General features: G+C 33.2%; 1 protein-coding gene and 1 pseudogene across 2 annotated transcripts; both read left to right on the top strand.

Annotated features, from left to right (window-relative positions):
* Nucleotides 1-4059: 4059 nt before the first annotated feature.
* LOC150038079 (uncharacterized) lies at nt 4060-12191 on the top strand. 2 transcript variants are annotated; one of them, XM_090311219.1, is made up of 7 exons: nt 4060-4289; nt 5806-5875; nt 5974-6136; nt 9825-10120; nt 10198-10410; nt 10654-10761; nt 10860-12191. In XM_090311219.1, the coding sequence occupies exons 4-7, from the start codon at nt 9920-9922 to the stop codon at nt 11190-11192; spliced, it is 855 nt and encodes a 284-aa protein (XP_090167345.1). In that variant the 5' UTR covers nt 4060-4289; nt 5806-5875; nt 5974-6136; nt 9825-9919; the 3' UTR covers nt 11193-12191. The 2 variants fall into 2 exon arrangements, with proteins under 2 accessions (XP_090167345.1, XP_090167344.1); XM_090311218.1 differs by having other exon boundaries at nt 4071-4289; nt 5989-6136.
* On the top strand, nt 7268-9896 carry LOC150038080 (uncharacterized; annotated as a pseudogene).
* Nucleotides 12192-15913: the final 3722 nt, after the last annotated feature.

Below are 15913 nucleotides of genomic sequence, written 5' to 3'. Positions count from 1 at the left end.
TGAATTTGGTTGGTGTAGTAGTTAGCTTCATTTCCAGTCTCTAGGGGTAGTTTTGTAATTTCAGATTCAGAGGAGTACTTCTCTTCTCGCCCCCATGGCATCTTCCTGGTGGCTGTGTGCATGTGAATCATGTGCCCACTCATTTCCAATTTTTCGGTTTAAATCTTATTTTTAGTCTTTAAATTTTGAATTTTATTCTATTTTAATCTTTAAATTTCGAAAAACATTCATTTTAATCCCTAATGCACCCTATGATAGCTATTTAGATTTATTTAATAATTATTTTATTCTTTATTCTTATTTTAAAATTATGCCTTTACATCTTTTTTGAAATACGATAACTGAAAATTCCAAAAAGAAAAACAAGTTTTTAAGAGTTAATTTTTCAAATTTTCAAATTTTGGCTTGATTTTTTTAAACTATTAATATAAAGTAGATAACAAATAAAGAAAGTTGGAGGTGAAAATAGTGTCTATAGGTTTAATTTTCATAATACAAAAACTAAAAACTAAATGGTTACCAAGTAGACCTTAATTTTTTCGTTTTTTGTTTAAATTAAACCTTTAGAAACTACTTTTACCTCTAAATTTCTTCTTTTGTTATCTACCATTTACCAATGGTTTAAAAACCAAGCCAAATTTTGAAAACAAAAATAAGTAGAATTTATAAACTTGTTTTTGCTTTTTAAATTTGGCTAAGAATTCGACCACTGTATTTAAAAAAAAATGCAAATTGTTGTAAGAAATAAGATGAAATAGACTTAATATTCCAAAACCAAAAATAAAATTGTTACCAACTAGATTTAAAATTTTAAAAAGTATTTATTTAGATCTTGATATTAAGAATTTGTTAATTTGTTTGATGGTTTATATTTTTGACTAGAATTTTAACACACGTGAATATAAAAAATCACAATCATATCTAATCCCTTAAATTCTTTGTCGTTCATTCTTTGTTATACAACTTACCTTTCATGGTTATAATAGTGAACCTCTCAAATGTGTCTCAACATTTTTTCTTCTCTATTTCTTTCCTTTATCAGCCCATTTTTCATGTACCTATATCAAATTTTGTTTTTTTCCATCATTTTGATGAGAAAAGAAGTTTACATATTGTTCTCACTCTATTCTTTTCCTTTTCATCTAAGAATAAAAACATCTCATGATAATATAAAAATAAATTAAATAAATGCAACCTACATAGAAAATGAACTCTAAAAAATTACAAATAATTGTTACCCACATAGGAATAAGAAGTAACTAGGTGGAAGAAAAAAAAAGTACCTCAATCAATTATAGAATCAACGGATTTATGTAGGGATCATGAGACACGTACCCCAAATTAATGCTTTTTGTATTTTAAATATAAATTGCAAGTAAGCAAGTACCAATATATATAATAAGTAAACTCGTTATATTTACCTAAATCTTACTTGGAGTGTTGGTAAAGGGGCACACCTTTCATGCACTGGCCCAAATTCAATTTCTATGTGAGTATTCCTACTTATTGTTGTCCAAAATTAATATGAAATAGAAATAAAACAAAAATAGAAAATTTACTTAGTTCCTGTGACTATAATTTAGTAATTTAGGTGATTTTTAGACTAGTTGGAATCTTGAATTAATTAGGGTATAATATTCTTTTTAGTTATTTATCTGTGTATATTTACCCCATGTATTAACTCTATAAAATATACAATATAGAAAAAGTACAATAAAGATTAATATGGTATCAGAGCTACATATTTAGGTTTTAGTTATATCCTCTCACCACTTGCCTTCCATCGTCAACCAGTTCCACCGACAACGAGATCCATCATCGACCATATTCCCTTGACCTTTAGATCCATCTTGTTGTTGTTCAGATCTGACCAAGATTGTTGCATTTCGTGTGTTGAAGTTTGTTCTCAAGCTCGTCAACCAGATTCATTCTCAGTAAATATCATCAACCAAAGTTCTCAAGCTTCATCTGTTTCCACAACGTTTACAAACCCGGATCCATGATCAGCATCCAGATTTAGGCAGATCCACGACCAACATTTGTACCAATGTTTCTCAAGCCAGATCTATGACAACCATTTACAGACCCAGATCGTCTGTTGACTAGTGCACTCGATTCTGATCTTTGTCCCTCATCAACTGGACAGATTCGTTCATTAGTGTCGTTGTCCACCGACCAGGTCTATGCCGCCTATCCAAGACTTTTTCAATCTCACCCGTCCAATATCTCTACCACTTGTCCAAGACTCTTTTCTTAGTAAAGTGAGCCAATATTAATTATTTTCTCACATTCAAATATGGTTTTATATCACTTTGTCTCTCTACCTAATTTTTTTAGTGGAGAAAAATGATATATTACGTCCCATTGGCACCATAGTTAATAGCACACATTATATCATTTGGGCTCATCAAATGAGGAGTTTTTTTATTGGTCGCAAGTTATGGTGAATCGTTACCAAAGACATCACCAAACCTGTTGATGACACCGATGGTTGATACTTCAAAACCTATTGATGATGTTGCTGGTAAAGACCCTACTGAAGAAGATACTAGGTTTATTTACAACTAGAGGACTAAGATAGCAAAAATCATCAAATAATAACTTGGTCGAATGACACTTCCATTCTTGTCATACACACTCAATTTGGTGATTTCGTTAGTCCCAATTAGGAGGCAAGGCAATACATGAACAAATATCTCGCTACTTTTCAACCTATTTGGACATAATTAAACTAGACTAAAATAGTCCTGATCATCTGTGGCTCATCAAGATTCTCATGGGACTCTGCCCAAAATATAAATTAGTTCACGTTGCTCTGTTACATCACAACCCTTTTCCATTTCTAGATGCATCAGTCCAGAAAATTTTATTTGAAGAGAAAATACTTGGCATAGTCTCATCCCTGTCATCTGATGTCGCTTTCGCGACCATTCATCCACGACCTATAAATGAATCACTTTTCTGGAAAAATTGTAAACTTCATGTTCATAAGTTTACTAACTATCCTCCCACTAAGTGTAGGTATTGCCACAAACGAGGTCATATTTTGGACAATCGTTCTGCTTAACTACCTCGCCAGGTCATTTTATTAAACCAAAGAACTCTTCTAAAACTGGTTCCTCATCTATTGTTGCTGCTACCACCTCCTTTAATGCCACCACCCCTCCAAGTCTTCAGATCAATGATCTTCATGATTCACTGAAACAAGTGATCTCTTCCAATTATTCTACTCTTGTTGTCACACTAGGTACCACTATGCTCCTTGATTTGGCTTGTTATAATCTATAACCTTTAATATTTCATTATTGTCTTCCCCCACCTCTATTAAATCTCTTTCCCCAATTCATTCTTTTGATGACAATCACATGTCTATTTCTCACATTTGCATAGTTGACACGCCTACCATAGATCCCTTCAATACTTATCATGTTCTTAACCTGACATTTAATCTTACTTCTATTGGCCAACTATGTGATATTAGTCTAAACATCATTTTCTCTTCCCATGGTTGCCAAGTTCAGGATCTGCAAACCGGACAGATGATTGTAAGAGTTGTAAGGTGGGAAGATTATTTGAGCTCACATCTCTTCAGTCATATGTTATTCCATTTATTTCTATCTTTGTCACTGATAATTTTATATACCAGTGGCACCTTCATCTTAGTCATGCATATTCTGACAAATTTTTTAATTTAGTCTCTGTTGATACTTTGAATAATGTTTCCGAATTTAGTTAATTTGATTGTTTGAATTGTAAGCTTGCAAAATAACCTGCTTTATCTTTTACTACTTCAGCATCATTATGTGCTACATCGTTTGGTCAAATTCATTCTAACATCTAGGGCCCTACTCCTACTATAATTATAATCAATGATGATCAATATTTGATATATTTATTGATGTTTGCTCTTCATTAGAAGAATTTTGGGCTTTAATGTTGGTTGAAAAAAGTGAAATCGGATGTATAATGTCGATTTTTTAAAAAAAAAAATGGATCTTTAATGTCAATTTTAAATCGACATTAAAGGTGTAATTATTTTTTTTCTTATTTTATTAAAAAAGTAAACAATATCGCACCCACCCGCTTTATCCCTTTCATATTTACCCTATCGCGCGCACCAACCTCCATTTTTCTCTTATCTAAACCCTAACCGATCTCCTTCACCGTCCGTCCGTCCGTGGTTGTTCGTCGGCCGGTTGTCGGCCTCTGTCAGTCTCCATCAAGTTTGTCGTTCGTTTTCCTTCAGTCTCCAATCTTCGATCTGAGCGACCATCACTTCCGGTGGAGTTGTGAGTTTCTGATTTTTTGTTTTTTTTGTTTGCATTAGATTTTCAATCGGATTTTGTTGCTTTGGCAGTGTTCTTTATTGCAATCAACAAATCGTTGTTCCTTCTCTATGTTGTAATTCTTTGTGTATCGTTTGTGTTGGGTTCTTGAGAAACATTTGCAATGGAAAACTAACCAACTCACTGACCGACCGTCGGACCAAATGACCTCTCTTCTTTCTATGTAATTAATATTTGTTCCTTGGTGAGTAGGTCGGAAGAGCCTAATATTTTTTTTGGAAGATTCAAGAATTTATGAGAATCGATTACCTCATTGTATTGTTTGACTGAAATGAATTGATGCCTAATTGAGTTCATTATCGTTTATTTTACTGCTTCTGTTGAACAAATTGGGGTTCAATTTGAAAAATGGAGTGATCCATCCCAATACTCTTGTTGTTGTAGTTTTACTTGTACATGGTGGAACCAATGTTATATAGTTAAAATTTAGTATCTATGGTTTGTAATTAGAACTTAATCCCTATAATTTAGATGCTTGGATTTCTACAACTAATGTAGCGCTCGAGTTTCTTCACATAATTTATGTAATTAATTTGGAAGGTGGAAATATAGCCATTTTTGCTATTAATTTTTCGTGCATAATGCTTGAACCTTTTGCTAAATTTTTGTGGATTCACCTAACCAAGAAAACGGGATTTCACAATTTTGTCAATAAGCTTTTGGAACGTTTACTGCAATTATTGTGTGATATAAGCCTTAAAGCTGATGGATGTAAGCATTATTGGACAAGGACATTGATGAAGTTACTTGAAGAAGTTCTATCTCATGATTTGTTTCATACTGTGCATCTCCCATGCAGTAAAATAGTAACTTTCAGAACCTAAAACTGAAATGTTGAATGATTTAAGATTGTACTCATACTTTTGTTATTGTGTTGTTGTTTTTAAAGAAGAAAGGGGCAAAATGGGTATTTGGGTTTGTTTACTTCAAGATTTTTGTTCTAGTTTAGTACATCAAAACTCTCCTTATAGGTTTCTTTAGACATTCTTCACGTAGAGTAGTGTAGGGATTTGTAGCGTCATTTCGTAATTTTTGAGAAATAGAAGTGTTATGCAATTGTTTCTATATTGTTTCAGAATATTTTATGAACTTGAAGAAGCAACAAAATTTAATTTCGTATTAGAGAAATCTCTTTTTCCAAATACTATAGATCTTGAAGATCATCGCTTGGAGAAGAACGAATGTTTAGATGTGTAAATCCTAAATTTTGTTATGTGTAAATCCTGATCTATTGATTGATTGTTGGATGTTTAGATTTTGTTATTGCTCCATAGAACTACATGTTAGATTTGTGATATGTTTCCATATATTAGGTATTTTATTCATTGTTAGCTTTTCTTGAAGTATTTATAGAAAGAGTCTAACTCTAAGGACACGGTTTATTGTGATATTTGTTTGGATTGATGGAATTTTGAACTTTGCTGAGTTTTTGTTTTTTGGCTTTTCTTTTCATTGATAGGAACTGAGTCCATGAATTTGGAGGTATAAGATCGAATGCTCATGTGACAACTTTTGAGATTTGAAGTCAAGTGAGTAATCAGATCTGAGTTTTTGTAAATCATTGTTGTTTATGTTTGAATGTCCTTTCATCCCTAACCATAGATTCAATACTTGATTTTGAGTGAAGTTTTTCATTTGTTAGGTTCAAGTTTGACGTGTAAGGCTATATTTTGATTCTTGGGGATTTGGAAGAAAGATAGGAAGATTGCATTGGACGTGTTTTAAGAAGGTTGACAAGTGGAGAAGGTGCACCCAACACAAAAAGGACTTCATAACAATATTAGTAACAAGTATAAGATAATATTTATAAGATGCTTATCTTAAAAGTCTATTTGTTCTAAATTTGTTGATGTTGCATATTTTACAATCATAATTTTATGATTTTAAATTTTCTCTTGTTATTGTGTTTTTTTTTTTTGGTAGATTAAGTTGCATATTTTACAATCATAGATAAGTCATGGATGAAAATGAATAGAATGTCAGCTGAGTATGGTTTAGAGGTCGAGATGTTTATTAAAAATGGTCTACAACATTCAAATATATCGAATGTCATGAGTTGTTCATGTTTGAAGTGTGTGAATGCAAAGACTCTAGATGTGAACAAAATAAGAGACCATTTATTTTTTCAATGGTATAGATCAAAGTTATTAGACATGGATTTTTCACGGTGAATCATTACCGATTAAGAGAAACAATGAAAATCTGTCTACTAGTGAAAGAGACAAAGTTGATGATGTTGATGACACAATTGGAATGTTTGAGACTGTATACAATAACTATTTTAGTGGAAAATCCTATAATTTTGAAGAATTATTAGATGATGCAAGGAAACCATTGTACCCAAATTGTGAAACTTTTTCCAAAATATCTACATTAGTAAAGTTATATAATTTAAAAAATAAATTTGGATGGAGTGATAAGAGTTTCACTGAGTTGTTAGAATTAATTCATGACATATTACCTAGTCCTAATGAAATTCCAACTTCTACTTATGAAGCTGTTGGGTACTCTTGGAGTGAAGTATGAGAAGATTCATGCATATAGAAATGATTGTTGCTTGAAAAGAACTCTCTAATGTAAATGTATGCCCCATTTGTGGTACATCAAGATGGAAGCTTCAAAAAAATTTAAACGAAAGGGATAAGAATATCCCAGCAAAATTCATGTGGTATTTCCCCCCAATTCCAAGATTTGAAAGAATGTTTCGAAGTAAAGAAACAACAAGTTTATTGACGTGGCATGCTAAAAAAAAAGAAACAAATGGCTTATTAAAACATCCCAAAGATGCCCTATCGTGGAAAAAAATAGACAATTTGTGGCCAGAGTTTGGGTCAGAACCTAGAAATCTTTATCTTGCTCTTTCGACAGATGGGGTAAATCCACATGGAGACCTTAGTAGTAGATATAGTTGTTGGTCAGTGATGTTAGTGACATACAATCTACCTCCATGGTTGTGCATGAAGCGAAAATTTTTTATGTTGACTGCACTAATATATGGTCCTAAACAACCGGGAAATGACATAGATATTTATTTAGCTCCTTTAGTAGATGACTTGAAAAAACTTTGGAAAGATGGGGTAGAATGTTACGATGCATATGAAGAACAACGTTTCATGCTTAAAGCCATTTTATTATGGATCATTAATGGTTTTCCTGTGTATGGTAACTTGTGTGGTTGTACAGTTAAAGGATATCATGCATGTCCAATTTGTGGAGAGAATACTTCATCCACTTATTTACCAAAAGGGAAGAAGATGACATATCTCGGGCATCGCAAGTTTCTACCCCGCCATCATCCATATAGAAAACAAAAGAAAGCTTTTAATGGCGCACAAGAATTAGAATTTGGTCTAGAACCATTGAGTGGAGAAGAAATTCTTGCAAAAACAAGTAAGTATTAATATTCATTTGGTAAGAAAAGTATCGAAGAAAAGAACAGTGGAGATAGCACTTCAACTTATTGGAAGAAAAAATCTATTCTTTTCGAGTTAGAATACTGGAAGCATCTTGACGTACGACATTGTTTAGACGTGATGCACATTGAAAAGAATGTATGTGCAAGTCTTATTGGCACATTGCTTGATATTCCTGATAAAACGAATGATGGAATAAAGACTCGATTAGATTTGGTGGAACTAAACATTAGATTAGAGTTAGCACCTCAAGTAGGAGAGAATTTTTTTTTTTTTTTTGCCTCTCGCATGTTATACATTAACATGAGCTGAGAAATTGAGCTTTTATAAGGTACTATTAGAAATTAAAGTACCTAAAGGCTATTCATTGAACATTCAAAGTTTAGTGTCGCTCACAAATTTGAAACTTTACGGATTTAAGTCACATGACCATCACGTTCTTATGCAACAATTATTACCAGTAGCCATTCGTGATATTTTACCCAAACATGTAAGACTTGCAATTACTCGCCTATGCTTCTTCTTTAATGTTATATGTTGCAAGGCGATCAATTCATCTCAGTTAAAGGGTATGCAAAAGGATATCGTTGTCACTCTATGCCTCTTAGAGAAGTATTTTCCTCCATCATTCTTCACAATAATGGTACACCTTGTAATGCATCTTGTAAGAGAAGTTGAGTTTTGTGGACCTGTTTATTTGAGGCGGATGTATCCTTTTGAACGATACATAAAAGTGTTGAAAACTTATGTACAAAATAGAAATCGACCAGAAGGATGCGTTGGAGAAAATTATATTGTTGAAGAGACTATAGAGTTTTATTCTGAATTCGTATCTAGTGTTAATTCTATTGGGCTAAACTCATCAACAAAGAAAGTGAATTCAAACATTGATAGAGCATTGTCAACTGCTTCTTTTATCAGATCGAGTAAGGATGAGTTGGATCAAGCTCATCTTTATGTCATTCAAAATGTAAATGATGTGCTTCCTTACATCGAGTATGTAGATCTCCATCTTATTCTCGTTTTAGGTTCCTTGATCATTCAATAATCTATTAACTTTGTCATTTATAATAGGCAACATATAGATATTTTGTCTAAGCTCAATTCTGGTAAAAATAAAAGTAGAAAGTGGCTTCAAGAAGAGCATAATCATACATTCAGTCGGTGGCTGTCCACATGGGTAATCTCTAGAGACCTACTATTTGATGTATAATTAAATGTTAACTACTAAAATATTATGAAATATATCGTAGGTTGCACTAGCTCTCGTAGTTCCCAAAAATTCCATATCGTCTTCTTTGAGATGGATAGCTAATGGAGCTTGTCCAACTGTGGCAAAATATTCTAGTTATGTGGTCAATGGTTTCTACTATCACACAAAGAATCGCGATGATGTTAGGAGGGTTTAAAATAGTGGAGTTAGTATAACAGCTACCACAATGCAAGTCTCTAGTGCTAAGGATAAAAGGTTCATCATGTCAGATGTGACCTTTTATGGTGTAATACAAGAAATATGAGAGCTTGACTATCATGGATTATCATTTATTTTGTTCAAATGTAATTGGGTTGAGAATAGAACTGGAGTCAAAACAGACGAGTTTGGGTTTACTATTGTGAACCTCAATCGTATTGGACATAAATCAGGCCCATTTATTTTAGCCTTCCAAGCAAAACAAGTGTTCTATGTAAAAGACCCCGCAAATTTGGGTTGGTCAATTGTTTTAACATCTTCACAACGAATAATTGAGGATGATTTTTATGAAGATGAAATAGGAGATATGCTACAAGAGTGTGGTTATAGAGGTATGCAAAGAATGCCCAATGTTGATACATCTACCGAGACTGATGATACAACATCCACATACATTAGAAATGATTGAGGGTAGATGGATTGATAAATAATGTATTAAACATGGTATATCATTTACTATGGTTATATGTATTTAAATATTAAGATTATATGTTTTTTGTGTGAGTAATGTTGTTTTATTTTATTTTATTTTTTATTTTATTATTATTATTATTTTTTATTTTTTTATTTTTTTATTTTTTTATTTTTTTGCAGATTGACATGGAAACTACAACAAGTAGCAGCGAGGATGATAGAAATATGATCCCACAAAAACTAGCAGAATAAGTATACCACGTGGCCTAACTACAATGTCTGAGTTGGCACAAATAAGGACATCTGGGCAATGGTTGACCATCGATTATAATGAACATGGACAATCTGTTGGATCTGAAGCAAAGAAGATGCAGAGTTATATAGGAGTTTGTGTTCGACAACAAATTCCTATAACGTATGATTCTTTGAAAAAGGTTTCAAACCATTTAAAAGACAAATTTTTTTATTGTGTAGCGGTATGTTTTCTAAACTTTTAATTCATATGCATAGTAGTTTATTAGTTTATTGTTTAACTACTTTTTTCATTGTGCAGATGTCGTTCAATGTGGACTTTAAGTCCAAATATTGTATACTAATGTCTGCATCTAGGAAGTTTCGAACTTTCAAGACAACGTTGACTCAAAATTTCATACTTCCATTTAAGGATGAACCCTCAGTCTTGCAATTTCCACCCCAACAATATTCTCATATAGAGCAAGATCATTGGACATCGTTCGTCAATGAACGATCGAGTGAAAAATGGGAGGTAAGTCATTCACAATAAATTACATGTCAACATTATCATTGTTTTGATAGGTAACTTCAACTAGATTTGTTGTACAGAAAATCAGACGTGTTAAAAAAAAAAGATGTGCAAAATGTGTTTATAATCACCATATTTCTCAAAAGGGCTATGCGAATCTTGCCCAAGAATTAGTGAGTTATTCGACTTAAATTAAATCTTTTATTCTAATATGTTTATGCTAATTAAATATGTATGTTCGTGTAGAACCTATCGAATGACCCTTCTTATCGGGTAACTTTATGGAAAGAAACAAGAAAAGGAAAGAATAATGAATACTTTGATGAAATTACTCGAGAATGTGCCAATCGAATTGTAAGTATATATTGTGCAAAGTTTAAGATGGCTTATATATAATGTTTAGAACTTGTGATGATATAGATATTGTGTGAAAATTGTAATATGTTTTACAGGATAAATTGGCTGAAGTTCATGAAGGTGAAGATGTTCTCACCGAAGCATTGGGTACGGAAGAACATTGGAAACGTGTTAGAGGAATGAGTGATTTTGTTTCCCATTCTCAATATTTCAAATTAGTAAAACCAAAGTCCTCTATGAGCCAAGAAATTGAAGGAGACTTTAGTCAAAAAAATGTTCGACATGGTAAAGTGTCAAGAGAAAGAACTCACAGCAGACAATCTCATCAGTCAAAATCATCTATTAGAAGTGTTGCACTAAGTGCATCTGAAGAAGAAGATACTAAGAAGATGTCTAAAGAAGATTTGGAGGTAATTTATTTGTTGTGACTTTTAAATTTTAATCATATTGTACGTGCTTAACCATGCATGACATAAGTTCTTTTAAATTTGTTAAGGGGACACCATGCCACTTGGCTATAGGAACTGTAAATAATATTGTTGCAGTGGCCATAACATTTGATGATGATGTATCCTGCTTAACTATTAAAGTTCTAATTGACATTGTCATTGGAGAAGATTTGCCTATCCCAATTCTTATGAAGGGTAAAATAGAGTTCTTAAAGCAAGCAATGGGCAACTTCGTAAAATGGTCTCGTGAACTTGTAGTTATGGTTGACGAGAAAAAAGTATGTCTCTTTTTCAGTATATGAGTTTGGTTATTTATTAACGCTTTGGTTATGGTATAGGACCATTCACCAATTAAGAGCTTCAACCAGTCCTCCAAATATACTAACGCTAATGGTACTATCAAACTATTGAACGGACATTTCATGCATAATATGAACGATGTATACATGATCCGTATCACTTTGAACGAGCATATATTTGGAAGAGACAAATTTATTTATTTAGGCCGCGATGATCTGATCCAATATTGCAATATGGTTGAAATAGGCTATATGTGTATTTTGACATACATTGTGTAAGTATTACTCATCTAGATTCACTCATGTATACTTTGTTTCATGTTTATAAATAATAACTTTTACTTTGTTTAGGTATCTTTGGGATGAATGTGGTTGTGATATTACGAAGAATTTTTTTTTTATAATTGATCAAGTAAGAATATCGCCACACGTGAAGTCTCAAGATATCTGATCCAGAAATTTAGCCAATCAACTAGAATTGGCTAATTTAGACCAATTAGTCCTCATTCCATGTAACACAGGGTAAATAGATATAAGTTCTTAAGTTATTTTTAATTTGCATTATACACGTACTAATATTTCAAAATTGTTGCTTATTATAGTTATCATTGGATATTGATTGTAATCAATCTACAAGAAAATTGTGTTTATGTTTTGGACTCTCTTCGAAGTAAGGTTCAAGAGGATTTTCATGAAGTTATAAATATGTAAGTGTAATTGAACTTTCTTAGCTCTTAATTGAAGTATTTATGTTTAACTAATGTTTTTAAACTATTTAGTAGATTGAAAATATGGCAAGCCAAGCACGATCTCCAACACCATCGGTCTTCTCTAAAATGAAAACCTATAAAGATAAATTTGCATTCATTTTTTAACAATTTATGTTCATTCGACTTCTTTATAACAATTTAACAATTGTTTTCAACTTCTTTATATGTAGTGCCCTCGTCAATTAGATTCTATAGGATGTGGGTACTATGTGCAAAAGTATATACACGAAATAGTGCATAATCCTACTATTCCCATTACTAGCCTCGTACGTAAATTATTTATTTTTTATATATTACTAAATTTAATTTAATAAATGGACGTAAACTTATGTTGAATTTATCTTTTTTTTTTTCCTTTTTGTAGTTCAATACAAAAGATGCATATACGTAATGAGAGATTGATGTAATTTGAATCCAATGGGCAAGTTTTGTGGCCAAGTTGTGTAAAGATGTAATTCTTGTTTTTTGTCTCAATAGAATGTAAATGCTAGCTTAGAATGAATATAAATTTATCTAATCATGATCTTTGTGAATGGAATTAGTACTAATTGATATTTTGAATGAGAGAAATTATGGCTTGGTGTAAGTATTCTATGAAAGTCTGGTTTTGATATTGTGATTCTTGTTTATGGATAAATTCATAGGTGGAAGACATGATCTGTTTATTATTGGAAGATTTATGTATAATATACTTTTTGTGTTCATGGGGTATTCGGTGTTAAGTATTCATGGAATTAGTATTGATTGATATTTGTGAATGAGAGAAATGATGGCTTTGTTATAATTATTCTATGAAAGTCTGATTCTGGTATTGTTATGCAAATGTTGGTGATTAGTGTGTTTATTTCATATTTTGATGAGTATTTGTAATGGATTGGAAATATTGATTCTTGTTTGTGGATAAATTCACAGGTGGAAGACAAATATTGATGGGCTTGCCATGCAAATTTTTTTATACTTTTTAATATAAAATAATGACGGATATTTCCTGACCCAACACAAGACATATAATGTCGCTTTAACTTATTGACCAAAAAAATGGATTCGACAACAGAATTTAAAAAAAAAACAGACAGATTCGGGATTCAATGTCAGTTAAGAATTAAAAAAAAAACAGACTTTAATGTCGGTTGCAACCGACATTAAAGACCTTTAATGTCAGTTGAAAATTTCACTGAAGACCTTTAATGCCGGTTGCAACCGACATTGAAGGCTGTGTTATTGAAGCCCTTTAATGTCGGTTTAAAACTGACATTAAAGGCAATCGACATTAAAGGGCTTTAATAACACTATCTTTAATGTCAGTTGTCAATCGACATTAAAGCCCAAAATTCGTCTAGTGCTTATTTTACTTGGATTTATCTCCTTAAAAGTCATTATTCCTTATCTCAAATTTATATTTATTTTTCCAATATAATTCACAACTAATTCTCTCGCATTCGCATAAAATAATGCAATGGAGTATAAGGACTCCCACCTCTTTTTCTTTCCTTACCTAACAAGGCACACTTGTTCAACATTCACGTCCTTACACCTCCCAACAAAATGATCAAGCAGAACGAAAACGTCATTATATTCTAGATTCTGTTCGTGCTCAACTTCTCTCTGCTTCCTATTTTGAGAAGTTTTTGGGTGATCAGGTTGCCTATGCGTTCCAATCCGCTCTCCCGAGTCTTAGATTTGTGTTTTAGACTACTCTCCCAAGTATGCCTAAATGATGAATGATGCGTTCATAGGACAAGGTAACCGCATGAACTTTGCTGACCTAAGATTGTTACTATCCCTAGTGAACAATGCATACATTGCTTAATGCGACCAACCACTTACCCTCCCGGGTAGTTGGTTGTTTCTGACTTTACTCATAGACAAGCAATGCGTTAGCCTATAGACAGGCATAGCCATAGCTTCAGACTAAACAAATAAGGTTACTCACACACTCATGCAATGCACACCTCTCGGTGGGTTGCTACATGCTTCATATCCCTAATCCACATGACTAGATATGCAATACCCAAGCAATCCAACTAAGTGTTGCAATGAAAGTAAAGATGCTAAGCAAAGAAGATGGAGATGCAGTTGGAGGAAGTAGAGAAGTGCATTGAAAAAAAATTGTATTAATTCCTCAATCACAAAATGTCATACAATACAATATAAGAAAAGAAAGGAAAAGGAAATGACCGGTTGGAAGCAATGACTTGCTTCTAGCGGATGTGTGTCAAGGCTGCCCGTGGTGCCATGGATGGGCGATGGAGCTGACTCTCTCGAGATCTAGCTCCGGTCAAAGGCTCTGGTCATCACTCGGAATGTATGAAGGAGGTGAAGAACTCTCAAGCGTCTTCTCACGCATTTTGTCTGGATCACAAGAATCCGCCTTAGGCAAACCTCAAGCGAAAACCTTGGATCCTTTGAAATTCTACTCAACGGCTCCTTTATATAGAGCCTGGATCGTCGACAACATTTATGGACTGCTCTGAGTCTGACATTCGACCCGTTAGTCCTTCTCTAAACCTCTGCTGCTAATAGCGTGGTAGGTGAAATATCAACATCATCTTTTGGTTTTTCTCGAGGTAGATGTGTTGATGCGTTCATTCCACCAACCTCGCATTGCTCCCATTAGTATGCGTTGTCGCAAAGCCGTAATCATTTAATGACCGCATTTTCTTAATACCGCAACTCTACACGATGACCTTAACTGCTTGACGAGTGCAACTCCCATGCGATGGATGCATACGGCTGATTACCTCAACATCCATGCGTTGATCGATGCGTTTGCCTTGTGATGGAGAATTTCTCCACATGCGGTCGTCTATGCGGTGGTCTGGTTTCCGCGTTTGCGTCCATTTCCTGCATTAGCTACAAAAATAGAACATTGAACGTACAATAAATGCAAAATAACGGGTTAGCTGAGATTCGACATGCTGATCGACGCAAACTCGTTTTCTCGTGAATTTCTAGCATAATTGCCACATATTCTGCCTAACAACCTTCATAATTCTAAGTAAAAAGCCTAAAATGACACGCATTTCTACATGTCATCACCCTTACTTTTGTTTATGTTATCAATCGTCTTCCTTCCTTTTCCATCTATCTCATTTTGAAGGGCTATATAGTACTCATCCCTATTACTCTCATCTTACAATTTTTTGTTATGCATGTTTTAAAGGAAATCTAAACATAGAGATCTTGTGAGCGAAAGCGGATCGTTCCAAATCCCATTAAGAAAGAACACAAACACATTACAGTCTACAAGAATAGATTATGCATAATTAAGTAAATTATAAGCATGCTTCTGATGGAAGAGTTGGCATTCGTAGTGGAAATGAGAATCAATTTTACTCTAATTGCCCAAAATAAACATGCAACCCTAAAAGAATTAATTAGGGTTATTTTGAAATAATACCTTTGAAGCTCCCGAAACTCATCTATCTCCACCCAAACACGAATGAACCACCACTAGAGCTGACCTACTATTCTCTTAACTCAGAACCGGGTTGTGGGACCCGATGGAAGAAGATCACGAGAGAGGGAAAAGATGGAAATAGAAAAAGGGATTTTTGGTTGGGTTTGGGTTTTTCTTTTTAGCCCAATTTTAGAAAACTATTTTGGCAAGAATCCAAAATTCTTTAATACA

This window comes from Benincasa hispida, chromosome 2 (genome assembly GCF_027475165.1).
Source record: "Benincasa hispida cultivar pf3 chromosome 2, pf3_genome.v1.1, whole genome shotgun sequence".
NCBI classification, from domain to species: domain Eukaryota; kingdom Viridiplantae; phylum Streptophyta; class Magnoliopsida; order Cucurbitales; family Cucurbitaceae; genus Benincasa; species Benincasa hispida.
Note: the sequence above shows the minus strand (reverse complement) of the source record. Positions and strands in the feature narration are given on the sequence as shown.